The sequence below is a fragment of the Dipodomys merriami genome, unplaced genomic scaffold (assembly GCF_024711535.1).
Source record: "Dipodomys merriami isolate MVZ:Mamm:240054 unplaced genomic scaffold, mDipMer1.0.p SCAF_1, whole genome shotgun sequence".
Lineage (NCBI taxonomy): Eukaryota > Metazoa > Chordata > Mammalia > Rodentia > Heteromyidae > Dipodomys > Dipodomys merriami.
Window position 1 is genome coordinate 29389195 of NW_027202270.1, and position 17921 is coordinate 29407115.

At 37.9% G+C, this 17921-nt stretch overlaps 1 protein-coding gene across 1 annotated transcript in view; it reads right to left on the reverse strand.

Annotated features, from left to right (window-relative positions):
* Positions 1 to 974: 974 nt before the first annotated feature.
* The window catches only part of Cd28 (CD28 molecule), a 35082-nt gene continuing 18135 nt past the window's right edge, over positions 975 to 17921 (reverse strand). The window contains exons 2-4 of the mRNA XM_070018806.1: positions 15832 to 16188; positions 13259 to 13380; positions 975 to 7277 (exon numbers count right to left, since the gene is read on the reverse strand). Of these exons, the coding sequence (XP_069874907.1) occupies positions 7149 to 7277; positions 13259 to 13380; positions 15832 to 16188 (608 nt within the window). The 3' untranslated portion in view covers positions 975 to 7148. The remainder of the gene's footprint in view (positions 7278 to 13258; positions 13381 to 15831; positions 16189 to 17921) is intronic.

Genomic DNA, 17921 nt, shown 5'->3' on the forward strand with positions numbered 1-17921 from the left:
GGATTAAAAAAATGCAAGTATACCTACTTCCCACAAGTTTAGAAAGATTTATGTATGATAATATTCATTCCAGTCTAACACTGTATTTAGAATTTTTTGTTTATGAACTCATGCATATAGTCCTAAACTATACAAGAGGCAGAGATTGGAAGTAAAATAATTAAAGGCTAGCTTACACAAAAAAATTAACAAGACGTCATCACAATCAATATGTCAAGCATGGTGGTTCACACTTGTAATTCTAGCTACATAGCAAGCACAGGCAGGAAATTGGCAGTTTGAGGGAATTCCAGGGAAAAAAATGCAAAAATCTATCTGAAAAATAACTGAAGTAAAAAGAAGGACTGAGGATGTGGCTCAAGCCGTGGAACAACTGCCTTGCCAGCATAAAGCCCAAGTTCAAACCCTAGTACTGCCAAAACAAATATCATTATTTCCTTAAGAAAAAGTAACTCAAGGCTGGGAAGGTGGCTTAGTGGTAGAGTGCTTGCCTTGAATGCATGAGGCCCTGGGTTCAATTCCTCAGCACCACATAAGCAGAAAAGGCCAGAAGTGGCGCTGTGGCTCAAGTGGTAGAGCGCTAGCCTTGAGCTGAATAGCTAAGGAACAGCGCCCAGGCCCAGGGTTCAGGTCCCATGACTGACAAATAAAAGAAAAAGAAAAAGTAACTTATATTTTAATAGTAAGTTACATGAAATAATAGATTTCAAATATTTAAAGGTTTTTCAAATAATTCTGATTAGCAAATCTCAAAAAATAAAATATTTCTCTATGACTTAGAAATGCAGTGATGGAAAAAAATGCAAGCCAGTTGTATTCCTTTGGAGAAGATAATTCTAGAAGAGCTACAGAGTATGAAAAGTATTATAAGAATGAGATGAAGTAACTTACTCTAGTACACTCCTGGTACTAGGCACTGGGAAATATGTGTAGACTCCTCCATTAACTGAAAATTTAATCCCCAGAACTAATCCCACACCTAGTATTTTACAGGTCACCAAAACCTATTTGTTTTTCCTTTGAGATCTAAACCAGGAAGTTTGTTCTCACCTTGCTAAACTCACCCAATATATGTCAAGAATATATGAAAGTATGCAGAGACAACAGGAAGGAAAATCTAAAGAAGGGACTCAGGAGAGAAATGTTTATGGTATTAAGAACCTATTTTGTTTTATTTTTGCTTTAATTGATATGCATTGGTAGGTATTTTCTGGTTTGAGGATACAAAGCTCTGTTACCTAGTAGCAGAAAGGTTAACATTCTGTTAGGACCACCGAAGTCACCAGGACATATTAGAGACAGGCACCTGCTCACTCCTTTAAGAAGCAGGTGCATCCTTCCTAAGAGGATCCTGAGTGGATTTCAGCCCTTATCACCATCATTAGAGGCCTTGAGCAGGGCACACAATACACAGATATACACAATATTTCTATCTTCTGTGGAAGGAAAATCATGTAGTTCCTAAGACTCTTTACCCACAATGCCATGTATAAAGCGGGAGAAATTCATTCAAGGCCATTTTTTCCACCCCTTCCCTTAGTCACCAGATACTCATAAATTTAGTTCAGGTATTAAATGTAGATATGGACATTAACATGAGCAAGGAAATTGAATATGAAATTCATGAAATAACCAACATCACTTGTCACTGATGATGTTTATTAACTGACTCTTCTTTCTGAAATGGCGGCACTCTCTCTCCTCTCTCTCTCTCTCTCTCTCTCTCTCTCTCTCTCTCTCTCTCTTTCTGCAGGTGACACCCACACATATCCCTCAGCGTTGGCAGAGATGCTCACGCAGATAACAACTGGAGTTCATGCTGCACATTTTCATCTTCGTGTGTCATCACCACCATGTAAAACCACAGCTATAGGAAAACAAAGCTGTTTGCTACTCTTGGGCCTCAACTGACATTTCCACCCAGCTCATAGTTTCTTCTTTGGAGACAGAGAAACATTTAAATCTACCACTGAGATGGCTCTGCCCAATGAAATACAAGTAAAAATCCAATCCTCTTGCCCTGAGATCAATTACCTTTTATAATGACTTATCCTCTCTTGAGAATCTGGCACTCCAGACCCTTATACAGAGTTTACATGACCAAATAAAAGGAATGGTCTTTGAAGCAGACATTTTGGCCCTTGGTGTTGTTCCAAGAGTAACATCAGCTGAGGAAAACTGATACATTCTTCGATCATCCAAATTTCATCCCAAGAGATTTTCAAGCATTAGGCCCAATGTCAACACCCTGAGATGTTTAACAAAAGGCATGCTGAGAAAGTGAGTCATTCTGCTCTGGACACTGGCCTGAGGTCTTGTGCACTGGCAGCCTCTGAATCTTCAAAGGGAAAAGTGCACCTTGTTCCTGGAAGGCTAGACAAGAGAAAATGGGAAGATCTGGCCCCTCCAATGTGTTCTTGAAGATCCAAACTTCGAGGACAAACTTCAAGGAACGCTACTGAAATATAAGGCTTTGGGCAAAGCCTAAGTAGAACAATAAGACTTTAGTTATGAAAACATCCAGCAACATCCAGTGGCTTCCAGAGCATCCTAGTTACCCCTGCTTATTGTGGTACAACAGATTCAGACATTTCTCCTCTGATTTTTCTCACCCTTCCATCATCTCTATTCCAGATGAGGGGAAGAGAAGGCAGATCTGCTGCTTAAAAGGGAGTGAATTCTTTTTTTCTCAGACTGGAGGGAAGGCATGAACTCAGGATTGTGGGCATTTACACAGCTCATGTATTTTTGTATCCAGAACATGGTGGAAGGTCTGTCAGGTGAAGAAATGACATTCACATCGGTTTCCATCTTGAACTCAAGTGTCAAGGTACTAGAATAAATGAGTGTTTTCTGTTTCTTTTAAAATTTTTATTAATACAGTAAAAGGACAGCTTATTATGAAGATCTATTTACTAGCCAGGATTGTTTTAACCAATCTTATCCTTTTGCAGTTCATTAGTCCTGATGAACCATTCATGAGTGACTATACATCTTTTCCAAGCTGTTGTTGCCTTTATTACACTTTATTTAACAACTCCTGATCCACCTATTTGATTCTTAGACTAAAATTTGCAACCAAGGAAACTGGAACTGCTCTGTGAATATTCAGAAAAGTTCTGTCTGTTGTTCAAGGGCCTTCCCTACCTACAAGTTAGTAGTTGAATGTGTGCGTCTGTGTTGAATAAAGTTGATTTTTAAATTTTTTTCATTGGCATATATTAATTTCATGAGAGGGTATCTCACAATATTTCCATACATGTATATAATATACTTAGATAAAATTCCCCATTACTCTCTGTATCTGAATCCAATTCTTTCTCCAAGTGCTGCAAGTTTTATTGGTTTGTTATTCATTCTTTTACTTTGAAACTGTTGCGAGTTATCTAAGAGCTCAGTTATGACATGAGCATGACAGGTGAAGATGCTTACATTTTCTGTCCTCAAATTTCCATTTGTGAGCTCTTCTTGAATCAGAGCCAGAAATTTATAGAATTTGTCGGTGTAAGATCACTTCATAGGAAAGAGCAGAGCTTCAGTAGGAGAAAGCAGTTTTAACAACAAAAACAACATTTTCAGAGGATTAGTCTAATCATATAGTTAAAGCATGGTCGATACTCCAATAAGAGGAAACATGACTTCCATGGAAAATAAACTTGCTCTTAGTTTTGACTTCTTTAACATAGTTTTCCAGACTGCAAAAAAATTTCTAAAATGTAGGTAACATATCTACAAGATTCTCTTTCACCAGATGCTTTACATGTGCTTTATGTATTTCTCTTCTAAATATGATTTTAATAATATGAATTAGTTTGCTCCTTCTCAGAGTGTGATTAGACCATTTTGTTGGACCATCAATTCATAAACCCATATGAAATTCATTTTGTCAGCCATCAAACATTTATTGCATGCTGAGCAATAAACAAAACAGATGGAATCCTCTCCCTTATGGAGCTTACAGTCTAGTTTGGGGGAGGGAAGCAATAAACAAATCAATAAAATGACTAGTGTAAAGATGATAAAATATTATAGAGAAAAAATAAGCAAGAAAGTAAGCAGAAGATATCAGCCAGGTACATATTTAGGGAAGAACCTTCTAGAAAAGTACTATCTATATGTGAAGGCCTTAAGGTGGGAACATGCCTGGGATATTTGAAGAAGAATATGTCAAAAAAAAAGTATGCATAAACATGGGGAGGGGCAGAAGAGAGACAGAGACAGAGAGGCAGAGAGAGATTCATCAAGCCTCAAATGACCTTGCAGGTACAAGATTCACTGAGTCTAGACCTTGCAGGAAGCTACTCTCATTAATGTGGATTAATAGCAGTCCTGGGGCAGTGCTATCTTGGTTCTACATCCATTACTGATATCATCTCTAACTTCCAGCATGGAGTTGAATTTAGTACCTTGGGATCAGTCCCCGAGGCTGCTGAAATTTCCATCTGACAATGCAAAAAGGCTGGGATGAGGAATGACATCATTTAATAATCAAAAAAGCCATTAAAATGTCCATGCTGACAGGTGTCTGACTGATTCAAGACTGAACTTTGAGTTTTCTCACAGAGCATTTACATCACACAGAATGTACATGTTAAGTCCAGCCTGAGCCTTCAGTGAGGTAAACTATTAGCCTGATGAGAAACTGTGACTGAAACTAAGCAAATAAACCAACAGTATACCTTGCTTGAAGTGAAATTAACATATGAAAGTCTGGCCTAAATGGAGGTATTGGTAAGCCAGAAAGGATACATGCCCTGAAGACAATATTTAAACACAAAATTAAAAACAAGTATATGATAGTGTGGTAATTTTAGCACTAGGTGCAGAAGATGTAATGGATACTTTGTCTTTATAGGTTTACATGCTCAGCCTCCAAATTTACATACTCAGCTCCCAAATAAAAAATACATGAATTATAAACTCTTACAGTAATAATAGCAAATGATGCTGTTTTTCACAATTATCATATCTGAAACTGCAAAAAAGCATTACTCCAACCACTGTTTTTCAACTTTTTCTAGGTTCACACTAATAGTGAAAATGGACTTCCCTACATAACATGACTTTGGTTTGGTTCTGTTCAGCATGAGTAAGAAAAATCTCAAGTGTGATTCATCTTTAGTAAACCTACTTATTGCCAAAGATCAAATCTTTCCATGTTCACAAAAAGTGTTTATTTTTTTGCTACTGCCATTTCTACAAATTCTCCAGCTCTATCAATTTTAAAAATATAATCAGATAACTTGGATTGAAGAATTCTGTGTGCCAAGAGGTTGGCCTTAGACACAAGTGCATATGTAAAATAGCAGTCCATCAAACAACTACTGGTGAACTTGACCTTCTCTGGATTAATTAAATACAAAAAAACAGAAGGGATTTTTAAAAATCAGAGTACAATATTTCCTGTCAGAAGCATAAGATTCCTAAGACTCCTCTCCTTCCCACATTAAAACATAATTAAGACTTCTTTATCTACAAAGTGGGGAAAATGCCTTACATTTCATTACAAGATACAATAGTTCAAGAAATAGAAAAATTGAGGATTTTGATGTTCTCATTGTCCCATTTAATTTCTACATGTAATTTACCTATATGATAATAAGTGAAAATATTATATGTCAAGAATAAAGACTAGGATGGTATCTTGACAGTATGCCTTGACTGTCATGACAGTAGCCATGCCCTCATGGAGATTATAATACAAGGACAGATAGATATTTGTGATCATTATGTCCATTTTACAATTGAAGAGTCTTAGTGGTAGGTGAGCAGTGACTTGCCTGAGGCCATTCAAATAGTGATGAGATTTGAAACACTTCTCTCTACATCTAAAACATAGGCTCCTATAGTACATGAATAAACCAAAGTACTGAACAAATGATAATGGAGGCAGTAGAGCTAGTCTTCAGGGTCCTTAGGTATATTTCAGTTGACCCAAACTGGAAGCAGAAAAATATCCATAGTCATTCCAAGATCAGATCTTTTTAGAGCATTTTGACATTGTTTCAAGAGTCATACTCCATGCCAATGTTTCTCCTGGGTACCTGGGTAACTGAACCCACAGAATTCTGGAGTGCTGAAAGTTTCTATAAAGGAACTCTTACACCAAGGATTCTTCTATTTGGTGCCTTCTGGAAAAGTGTCCACTCAATGCAGACATTAGCACATGGCAAGAATTGCTTCAATCCCTTTTTCAGAAGAAATTTCTTGGAACTCATCCCTTGTACCTTAATAGACACTAACCTCCCCCTTTCACAATATCATCTCTTCCCTTATGGGTGTTCTATGTATCTCACTTCCGATTTCCACACAAAGAGAGCAACCGTACAAAGTTGAAACACAGCAGCTTAGCTAGCATGTGCTGCTGAACAAATAATCCATCATAGTATTCAAATCATTTTGACATAATGTGACCTTATTTTTGGACACATTCTTCTTTGTGTGAGAGGATTCTTCCATTCTTTTGAAGTCATACTGTGAACATTAAAATTCTCATCACTGGGAATGAAGAAAGCAAGTCTACTTATGTTTTGAGGGAATTCTGTGACTTAAACTGACATGGTCAGAATTCATTAAAGTCCACATCGTTTTAACAGGAAAATAGCATCATATAACAACCAAGTGGCTCATTTCATAAGGAGGAAAGTGTTTTAACAGTTTAAAACTATTCAGTGACACTACCTTCTCCCTCAGTTTAACCTACCCTAAATACCTATTTAACCAAAGGAAATTATTTTCTAAGCTTTCCTCTCCATCTAAAATATCTTTGAATATCATACCTTGCTGGACTGAGATGGGAAAACAAACGTGGAAGGAACTTGTCTCACCCAGCAGTCTAGGAGCAGAATTCAAAGCCGAGAGAATCCACTCACTTTTTGTTGATGTCTCTAAGTTCTTGATCAAGTCAATAAATATATGATAAGCTTGAATTGGGGTCTTAACAAAGCAAGACTTTGCCTGTCACAGGAACTTAACTTCATTGCAGTGTCAAGATGATCTTAAAATATAGCCCAGATGTTCAAGAACAATTGGCTTGGTGGCCTAACAAGATGGCTGGCTGAAAATGAGGTGTTGCTTTCCTATCCAGAGCAGTGGTGTTGGGTAGTTGGAGGGGCGCCAGCCAACTGGCTTCTGGATAGGCAGCCCTGTCAGGGGCGGTATGCTGCAAAGTCTCTTGTTGGAGCGTAGGGCTGGTAGTGCCTGCGGGTGGGCCCAGGCCTTCGGGGAGTCATGTTCATGTAGTCACTCTGAAGGAGCCTTTTGGTTTTACTATTCATCTGCAGAAAAGAGAAAGGTCAACATGGAAGGACATTAAGAAGATGTTCTAAGGAGAAGTTCTAAGACTTGGGCACATCTATTCAGGACATCAACTTCCTGATGACCCAGATGACTAGCATTTCTGAAGTACTATGCACTTGGATAAAGACTATTCAAACCTATTAGTTCTTCTACATTAACTGGTGAAATCTAAACCAAAAGAAATATTTTAGAAAACAAAATGTATCTCCGTGCATCATTTGACCTGAATTGCAAAAGTGTATCTATTGGTATTTAAATACTATTTGAAAGCCCTTGCTGTTCAAAATTGGTTAAGTGTTCACATTACAGTTTCCTTACATTAGTTATTTATATAACATTTTTCTTACAATTAATTAGGAAAAAACCCTCAACTCCTCCAGAGTCTGGAATAATCATAACTTCACAACAGTGGAGTCAAATTAAATCAAATCAAATCAAATTACAGTACTAGACAACTAGCTACATCTATTTCCTTGTGTGTACAGAGTTCTATAGAGACAATAATGTATCCACCATTATTTCAAACTAAATTTCTATCCAGAGTAGGAATTAAAAGTCAAGATGAATGTGGAGCAAGGGTTAAGCACACCATGAATTGTGGCAAAGCTTTTGACTGGAGCCTATGACTGTGAGCTAAGAGTATCATTTCTGGATCAAAGTCATGACAAGATTTGTATTGTGATAAAACATAAAATTTCTAAAAGTAGAAATTTATCTGAATATCTGGATTCAGAATTCTCTGCCATGGAAAACAACGTTTATTTCTAGGCACAGAGGCCTAATGCATGAGTAGACACACTGGACATAACTGACATCAAGGTCTGAATAACTAAAAGAATGAATGACTTTAGCCCTGGCCTCATTTCCATGCACTCCTATCTGAGCCTTCATACTTTCCTTGTTAAAAGAGTATAAGATTTGAAAACTACTAACAAGTTTTTAGCCATATTTTCTTGAACTCTCACCACCATTCTACATAGCTAGTCCTCCATATCATAGGCTCTTTATCTATAGACTCAATTAATAACACAGAGAAAATACTCAAAATGATATTCTTGTCATTGTTCCTTGAACAATAGAACTGCCTACATAGCATATATATATGCTATGTACATATATAGTATATATCGTATGTATATATATATATATGCTATATACATAGCATATTAAGTAGGATAAGCAATCTAGAGGTGATGTAAAGTTTATGCATTTTATAGAAGATATTTGAGTGTCTCTCAATTTTTTGGTGCTTGAAGAACCAATCCCAGTTACGATACCAAGGAAAGCTGTTACTGATGACTTGCTCCTTTTTTTTTTTTTTTTGGTCAGTCGTGGGGCTTGAGCTCTGGGCCTGGGCGCTGTCCCTCAACTCTTCAGCTCAAGGTGAGTGCTACACCACTTGAGCCACAGCGCCACTTCCAGTTTTCAGGTGGTTAATAGGAGATAAGAGTCTCACAGACTTTCCTGCCTGGGCTGGCTTTGAACTTCAATCCTCAGATCTCAGCCTCTTGAGTAGCTAGGATTACAGGAGTAAGCCACTGGTGCCAGGCTTGTTCCTTTTATTATTATTTTTAATACTCTTCTTTGCCTTCTGTGACATCCCAGTTTCATCCTACCTCTGTGTCTCCTTTTCTGGCTCTTGTGGGCTCATCCTTCTCCAGCCATTCAATATTAGAATTTCTCCTCATCTAGTCATTTTGTCCTCTCTCCCTAGACAATCCTCATTCACATTCTCAGGTTCAATTACCACCTACTCATCTGAATGTTTATGTCTAGACTAGATTTCAAAAGTATGCTATATCTAACAGGTCCAAGACAAAGGTCAAGATCTTCTCCTAAAATTGATTTCTTCCTTGTGTTCCTCATATCAAAAAAATGACACTCCAAAGATATACTTGCCCAAGTCAGACCTCCTAAGCCTTAACCGTGACATCTCAATTTCTCTTACCCTTTGTCCCAAAGGACAGTTGGCAAGGTCCAAAGACATTCCTTTTTTTCTTTTTTTCTTTTTTTTTATTGTGAGAATACCGTACAGAGCAGTTACAATCACATGGGCAAGATAATGAGTACATTTCTTATCCAGCATTGCAAAGACATTTCTAAGTGTCAGAACAGGAAGGGATATCACTATCATGTACAGAGGAGTAGCCAGAAATGCTATTAAGCAAACTACTATGCACAGGGCAAGTCCTACAACAACGAATTACCTAACCCAAATCATCAATGGTATCAAGATTAGAAAATCCTCATCTAAATAATATGACCATAAAAAATAATGGGATGACAGGAAAACAATGAATCTAAAATATGTCACCAAATTGGAACATGTATTGCTAGGCTGCCTGGCTCCTTCTTCGACTAAAAGATGTTTGATAGTTTGAGCCTAGGTAACTAGAAGACAAAGTGTTCCACACGAAGGTATAATGCACAATAATAGGAGAAGTAAATTTGAAAGAAAAAGGTATAAATTCAGCTTTGATCCATGAGATGCTAGCTAGCCTTTCTACCTGGTCCAAAGAAGAAAAGATAGCAAATATAAATGAAAGAACATGTGAAAGCCAAGCATGTGATACTGCTCTTCAAATAGCTTGATTCTACATCCTTTCTATAAATAAAAGTCTAGGACTGTCTTGGGTATCAAGTTACTTGAGAGCAATGTTAAGCCAATGAAATGCTTGCCCCAAATAGGGTGTAAATGCTGCTACTGATAGCCCAGGAATCATTTTTAGCACTTGCTCTAACCCTAGAGAAGCCCTTTTGCCAAATCCCCAACTAACAATTCTGGTCTCTGGACAAGGATGAAATTATAGTTCACAAGGAGGTCCCAGTAATAAAGATGTCTTTCCGCTGAGGTACCCCATGTTACACACAAAGATGATGAAAATCTGCAATCAGCTCACATCTTATCCTCCCAGTATTATCATTAAGTAAATTTGGTTACTACCATCCTGCCTAAATGAAACGTTAGGATGAAAATAACATTAGGATAGAAATAACATGACTGGGAATAGTACCCATAACTCACAGTGGCTATGTGCATCCAACATATGCAGATACCTGTGCCCAGAGTACCCCACTATGGGCCTGTGTGTCAGTGCCTGCTGCCCTCTCAGGGACACTCCTCCTTTGCCCTTACTACTACTCTGCCTTATTCGCTTGTTTCCTGGGGTTAACAGGAACACACAGAACATACACAAGTCAATCCATTTAAAAAACAACAACAACAACAGTAAGTCTGGCACCCATGGCTCACATCAGTCATCCTAGCTACTCAAGAGGCTGAGATCTGGAGGATCATGGTTTGAAGCCAGCCACATCAGAAAAGTCTGTGAGACTCCATCTCCAAAATAACCAGCTAAAACCAAGGCTGGAGATTATGGCTCAAATAGTAGAAAGTGCCAGCCTAGCAAATGTGGGGCCCTGAATTCAAACCCCAACCCTTTTCCCACCCCTCAAAAAAAGCAGAAAGGAAATGGTCTTCAAGAATGTACTAGATTTAAAGGCAATGGTACCTGACCATACACTGTCCACATTTCCCACATTGCATTTCCCATGCAGCCGAGAAGAGCATGGTTTTAAAAGTTCCTTTGAAGATCATGATTTTAAAAGGCTACATGGAATGGATTATTACTCAGCTAAGTGAACAGTGAGTGAGAATAGCAGGTGCTTGTCCATGATAGCCTGACCAAGAGGTTTTTATTTACTCAAATGTCAACCTCAGGTCAAGAACTGAGATAGAATCTGCAGCTGTTCCCAGAAACCCACTCAGCCTAGAACAGCCTACAGTAGCGTATCATGGGCCCTCAGGAAGTAACAGAAAATAGCAACTTTCACCAAGCAAGCTATAGACTAGACAAAAATAGGAGCCCAGTAAATTTCCCAGGAAGTGGCTAAACCCTAGAGATCCCTCATGGCCTAGATGCCTAGCTCATCAAGGTGCTTGTTGTTTAAATAACAGCAGCAGGAAATGATGGCCCAAGATAAAAATGATACATCATATTGTGAAGTGTAGACATATTGCTATTTGTGCTCATTAGTTAGAAGATACACAGACCTACTTAAAGGGTATTCTTATTAGATAATCCGTTTGACTACAAGAGCTTACAGATGACATGTCACTGATACTGCCTAACTCAAGAGGAGTCTGGGAAATAGAATAAAACCAAAGTAAGTTTGTTTTGAGATAAACAAGACGAACTTGATTAGCAATTAATAGGACTGCCAAAGAAAAACTCATAACATCCTAACTCATAACTCATCATACATCATGATGTATGTTGATTTGAAAGTTAATTGCTTAAATTCATTAAAAGTGAGAAGCTGTGTTTGTTTTATTTGGTGGGACTGTGGTCACTCAGGAAATTAGCACCTCATTTTAAAAACTAATATTTGAACGCATATTTACCATAATTTCTAAATGATGGAAAGTACTCATTTGGCCACTGAAAGTTAAAGCAGTTCCCAAACTACTTCTCACAAAGCTAGTAAATTTCTTAGATTTAGGCCAGCCTTTCCCAGATCAGCATATGGCTCCCAAGGGGCCATGACATCTGGTCATTAGATTAAGAATTTGAGATTCTCAATGTGAGGACTAGAAACAGGCATAAGAAGTCAATGGGAAGGGAAAAAAAATACCAACTAAGAACGCTAAAAATTCTAAAATCATTAACAGCTACCACAAATCTGGAAGATACCTAGAATGAAGACCCACCCAAGATCCAGAAAGATGAAAGTTTTCAACTAACATCAGAGGCAGAATTTGGGCAATCTTGTTGTATTAAAGTCCTCTCTCCCCATAAAAATTGGGCAAATTGTAGAGGGCAAATTGGGAAAATTCCCAAGATGCTACCAATATAAAAAATTGACTTTTTGTACTAACAAAAACACTACTTTCATATTGTTGAAAGAAAAATAATCCTATAAGCCAGCAATTTTAAATAGCAAAAGTACCCTTGAAAAGCAAAGGAAAACTTATGACATGCACAGTCTCAGAGAGTTTGGAGGACAGTCCTTCCAAGAAATGCTTCTCATTTCATTTTTCAGGGAAACACACAAGATGGAAACTGAAAGCACCATACAGAATAATTATCATTGAGAAAGGTAAGTACCTAGCTAAAGGTTTAAAGTAGCATTATTACTCTCATTCTGTAACTCTTCTGTTTTCTATATTAAAGGACAGATGTATAAAATATTCATTATAAATCTATGCTAAAGGTCGTAAATGTATAAAGGCATAAAAGTTGTTGTTTTTACCATTGAATCATTCACCAAACATCTGGAGTAAATTGTAATGTAAAAAACAAATAGAATTCCCAGGGACAAGAAGTCTTTTTGTTCCCTGCTTTCCCCCAAGGGTCTTCTGAACTACAGGTAACTTGTAGGGAATAATGAAGGAGCAAATGTTAGTAAGAGGTCAAAAGGACTAAGATGATCTAAGACTGAAAGGCTCTTGTATAATGAGGAGGAAGAGGAGGACAAAGAGGAGGTGGTGGAGGTGGAGGCAGGGCAAAAAGGAAAACGAGATGAAGAACAGGTTGACCCACTGTAACAATGAGATGTACAAGACACTGTGTTGAAAACAAACTTTACAACTTCAGGCATGGGGTTGGGGGAGGGATGGTAGGGGAAAAACAAAGGAGGAGGCAACAATGCTCAATAGGAATTGTACTCATTATCTTACTCATGTAACTGTAACCCCTCTATACAGTATCTTTACAATAATATATATATATATTAAAAAAGAAGACAAAGATAATGATGAGCAGGAGGAGGAAGGAGGAGGAGGCGGAGGAGGAAGAGGAGGAGAACAGGAACTAAGGCCAGATAATCCAACAGCATGACTGAATCCAGGACTATCTCTCACATCTATCAAAGCTATAATAAATAGAATAGTTTCTTGATATGTTCAGATTGTATGTGCAGTGGAAAAATTACATAAAAGCTGTGTTGCTTCTCTTACCCAGAAAACACAAAGGGCCACAGTTACCAGAAAGCTGTAGAAAGCCAGGATTCCATCAACCACCACCAATACCCAAAAGGGTTTTGGCTCAGAAGGCTGGGGATCAGGACAATGATGTTTCTCTGGAAAACAGAACAGAATGGATCTAACAACATGGAAATGACAGTTAAGTTCACTTCACTGAGAACACCCAGAGAAGAACATGGAAGACATGAAACTATTAGTAACTACTCCTAAATGGACTCGCTCAGTTTTCAAGAAAAGTTAGAAAACTACTACTTGCAGACCTGCATTTACCTAACTTTGTGGAGTCCACTCACTGTATGATTCAAAATGACTGGTTCTAATGACTTCAACCCAACCTCATTCTATCTCTCCCATTAGCTGCCTAATCATCTAGACCTAAACTGTCTTTTTGAAGTAAGTAAAATGATACACATGTTTTCAAGCCTTAGGAAAAGCAGCATAGTATGGCAGTCAGAGTAGTGAGCTAGTAATCAGAGCATAAATGTCATTTTTGTGGGGATGTGCCAGTTCTGGGACTTGAATTCAGGGCCTGAGCACTATCTGAACTTTGTTGCTCAAGACTAATACTCTACCGCTTGAGCAACAGCTCCACTTCTGGCTTTTTTGGGTAGTTAACTGGAGGTAAGAATAGCACAGATTTATCAATACCCAGGCTGGCTTTGAGATCTGAGATCTTCAGCTCTCAGCCTCCAAAGTAGCTAGGATTACAGGCATGAGCCACCGGCACCAGGCTATTCTAAGCATTTTTAATCCTGGTTACACATTAAATTATTGGAGGAAGTTTGTTTATATGTGCCTATATATATAAAAGTATATTATATATATTAGTATATATTATGGTTATATTATATATATTAGGATATAAGTAGTTGTACAAAGGATTATAGCATTTATATGGGCAAAATTCTTAGCTTTTAAAATGTTCTTTTTAAATCAAGATTATTAGGTATAGACTTCTTTTTGTTTGTTTTGTCAGTACTAGGAATTGAACTGAGGACCTTATGTTCTCTAGGAAAATCTTTACCTTTTGAATCACACTCAATCTTTTTTGCTTTAGTGATTTTTTTAGATATGGTCTGACACTTTTTTTCCTAGCCTTGGGCTGAAATTTTCCTACCTGTGCCTCCATGTAGCTGGTATTACAGACATGTACCATCATGCTTAGCTTGTTTGTTGATATGGGGATGGGTCTCACTAACTTTGTGCCTGGTTTACCTTAAGCTTCAGTCCTCTTGATCTCTGCTGACTGAGTAGCTGGAATTATAGACATGACTCACTGTGTCTGTCTCTGCTTGGGCATTATGGATATTAGAAATTTAAATGAGATTCAGTAACATTCTCACATTAATTGGCTCCATTTTGCCAAAACACAAAATTATTCTGACATATTCCATGAATGGTTCATTCCTTATTCAGTATTTGATTTTTCTCCAGTAGATCTCTGTTTCTGGATAGGAGAACAAGCATTTATAGAAATTATGCCAGTATTTAATATAAAACTGAGCATATACCTTCTTGCTTAACATTCTATAGAAAAGGAAAGATATTGTGTAGCCACAAAGTATAACTAAGTATCTCTCTGAAGACCTCTTTTATGTTTCTGTATTGATAAATAAATTGTATTTTTCTGAGCTTGAGAATCTTATAATTTTTCTCCCCAATGTTTTCAGAGAATTTAACCTCACTATAAGCTCAGTGGACTTATTTCCTCTGATTCATTAGTATTGTCTAATAATACTGCACATGAGGACACGAAGCATTGTCCAACAGTGTACCCCAAATAACAAAGTTGATTGTTACCAAATTGTTACCAAATTTCCTGTCCTGGTCCATCATTCTTTGTGTGTTTGGAGAAATGGAAAAGCACTGAACAGAGAAAGACCATGCAGCACAAAAAGACAGTTCCTTTGAAACAGAACCCATTCTTCCTGAGTCCTGACCCATGTCACTCAGCTGCTTCTTCAAAGACACCTAGGCTTATATTGTACTTTACCCGCCCTCCCCCGCATGACCCTCTCAAATTTAGAATATTTTATGGGATCTTTCCTATTGACCATAACATCATCTCCCATCTACCAATCAATGTCAACGAAGGAAAGTAAAGGTATGGACAAAAAAATTCAATCTTTTCTTTTTTTTTTGGTCAGTGGTGGGGCCTGAACTCTGGGCCTGGGCGCTGTCCCTCAGCTCTTCAGCTCAAGGCTAGTGCTCTGCCACTTGGAGTCACAGTGCCACTTCCAGCTTTTTCTGCTTATGGGGTGTTGAGGAATTGAACCCAGGGCCTCAGGCATGCAAGGCAAGCGCTCTACCACTGAGCCACCTTCCCAGCCCAAATTCAATCTTTTCTAAAGTAAAAAAAAAAAAAATTACAAAAAAAAGAACATGATTGATCTTTATTAGCATTGATCCCACTTGGGACTATTCTACCTCATTTCTACCATCATCACCTAGTTTGCCAGACTCCAGGGTGGTACAGGGGTAGGACTTCAGGGTGGTACAAGGGTCGGCTTCACATATTACCTTTACATATTATGTTCACATATTACCTTTAATGTGGATAATGGTCCCATTGCTCCTCTCGTTGTCGAGGTAAGGAGGAGGATACATGACCTCAATCTTGCAGAAGTAAATATCTGTTTGGTTAACATGTAAATTCCGGAGGTAGAAAGTCACTGTTTCATTGCTTAAATTCCCATCACAGTTGAACCCAGTATTTGAGTGAAACTGAAGCTGATGGGAAAAATTGCCATTCACAACACAGACTTCCACAGCGTTGTCCAGCCCCTTATACAGGGAAGCCCGGAACTCCTTTGAGAAGAGATTGTAGGTATACTTGCAGCTCAGGTTGACCTCATTGTCATCTACCACAAGCAAGGGTGACTGCTTCACCAAAATCTTATTTTCTAGAGGAAAAAAAAATCATGTATTTAGAACCAGAATATAAAAATGTTCTTGAAATTAAATGGATTAATTAATCAAAGAAATAGATCTCCCAGCAAAGGCTTTCTCTTGGCAGATAAAGTTACACTATCTCTTGGAGTGATATGTTGTACCCAGTTTTAAAAGTTCACATTTTGGTAATGTATTCACCTTCCTTTAAATGGCCCAAGGAGCATGTTCTACCTGGAAGGTAAAATGAGGCCTTCTGTTGGCAGTAAGTGATGGAAAATGAATTGAAAGCACTCACCTTTCCTCCTGACAGCTGTAGCTTAGAACTGTCCTGGCTGCCAACACCACTGAACCATTTCCCCTCTCCTTGCCCCTAAACAAAGGCACTAAGAGGTCTTGGAAGAGAGCCTGAGACCAAGGCCACATCTGGCACTGATGCCCCTGGTGGACACAGAAGCTGTTGAGAACTTGAACCTCCTCAGTTAAAATAAGATTGCTCTCCCACCCCACCTCCATCTCACCCCACTTCCATCTGCCCCACCTGACTTCACTTTTTCTGCCTAATAACAGAGACCCTCGTTTTAAAGGGGATGAACCTCTTCAGCCAGGCTGAAGAAGATTGGTGGCCCTTCCCAGGTTTTCATCCCAAATAAAGCCTGTTGATCTGTTGGGTTGACCTTTCTGCTTTTTTTTTTCTTTTCTTACAATGAGCACCACAGCCATACACAGGGAGTTTTTGAATCTGTATTGAGATTCCTAAGATGTTCATCACACACTGAGCTGAATTCCTGATTAAGTGACATCCTTGGAAGTCTGACACTAATGTACAAAAATTTTTGTTTTTAACTTGTAAGACTGGATTTTATGAATGCATTTAAAAGTTTTGGAACTTTCTGACTTTGATCATCGGACATTCCAAGAGTAGGATAAAAAGGTAAGAGAGGATGTAATCCAGGAAGCTATTTCTTATTATTTTATTTATTTTTCCATAACAAATTCAGAGAGCAGCATCCCCAAGAGCTTTGTATAGATATTCCCTTAAGTCTCAGAGGATAAAGCGTTCAACAAGAGCTATTGTATCTAGATCATCTTCTACCTTCATGCTATCGAGATAAAAGAGCAACACAGTGTCTCCTTTTAAAGCAAAGGAAGTGCAGCTATGTTATCAATTCTATAAAGAACATATTGACATTGTTTCTCTGTCTATCCCCATTGCTACCACATGACAACATATTCCTTCTTTTAAAAAATGACTTCAGAGGCCTAAACATCAAACAGTTTGTCTAAAGTCACTAAGGAAATAATGAGCAAAAACAGAACTAAAGACACAAGTCACCCACACCACCTAAGAAACACTTAGCAGAATCAGTGAGAGCCAACTTTGCAACCAAAGGACTCACAGGGGTTTTGACCTCAACTTTTCAGAAGTAAACTAATAGCATTTTTGTTTTCAATTTAAATTTCAATACAAACAAAAACATTCTTGCTATTGTTTTGGGAGATTGCTAGTAATCATCTTTTTGTCTTTTTCAAAAAAAGATTACTTTAAGTAACACCCACATTCACACTTGAAAGGTCAAATAGAATCAGAATCTGTTAAAATGAAATTTATAATTTAACCTAGGTTTATTTGCTTTAAATTCATTTTTAATTATTTTAAATAGTCATACAAAGGGGTTTCTATTCAGCATGCTAATTTATATGTTTAATGCATCTTGAAGTGCCACCTCTTGCCATTCTCTTCTCT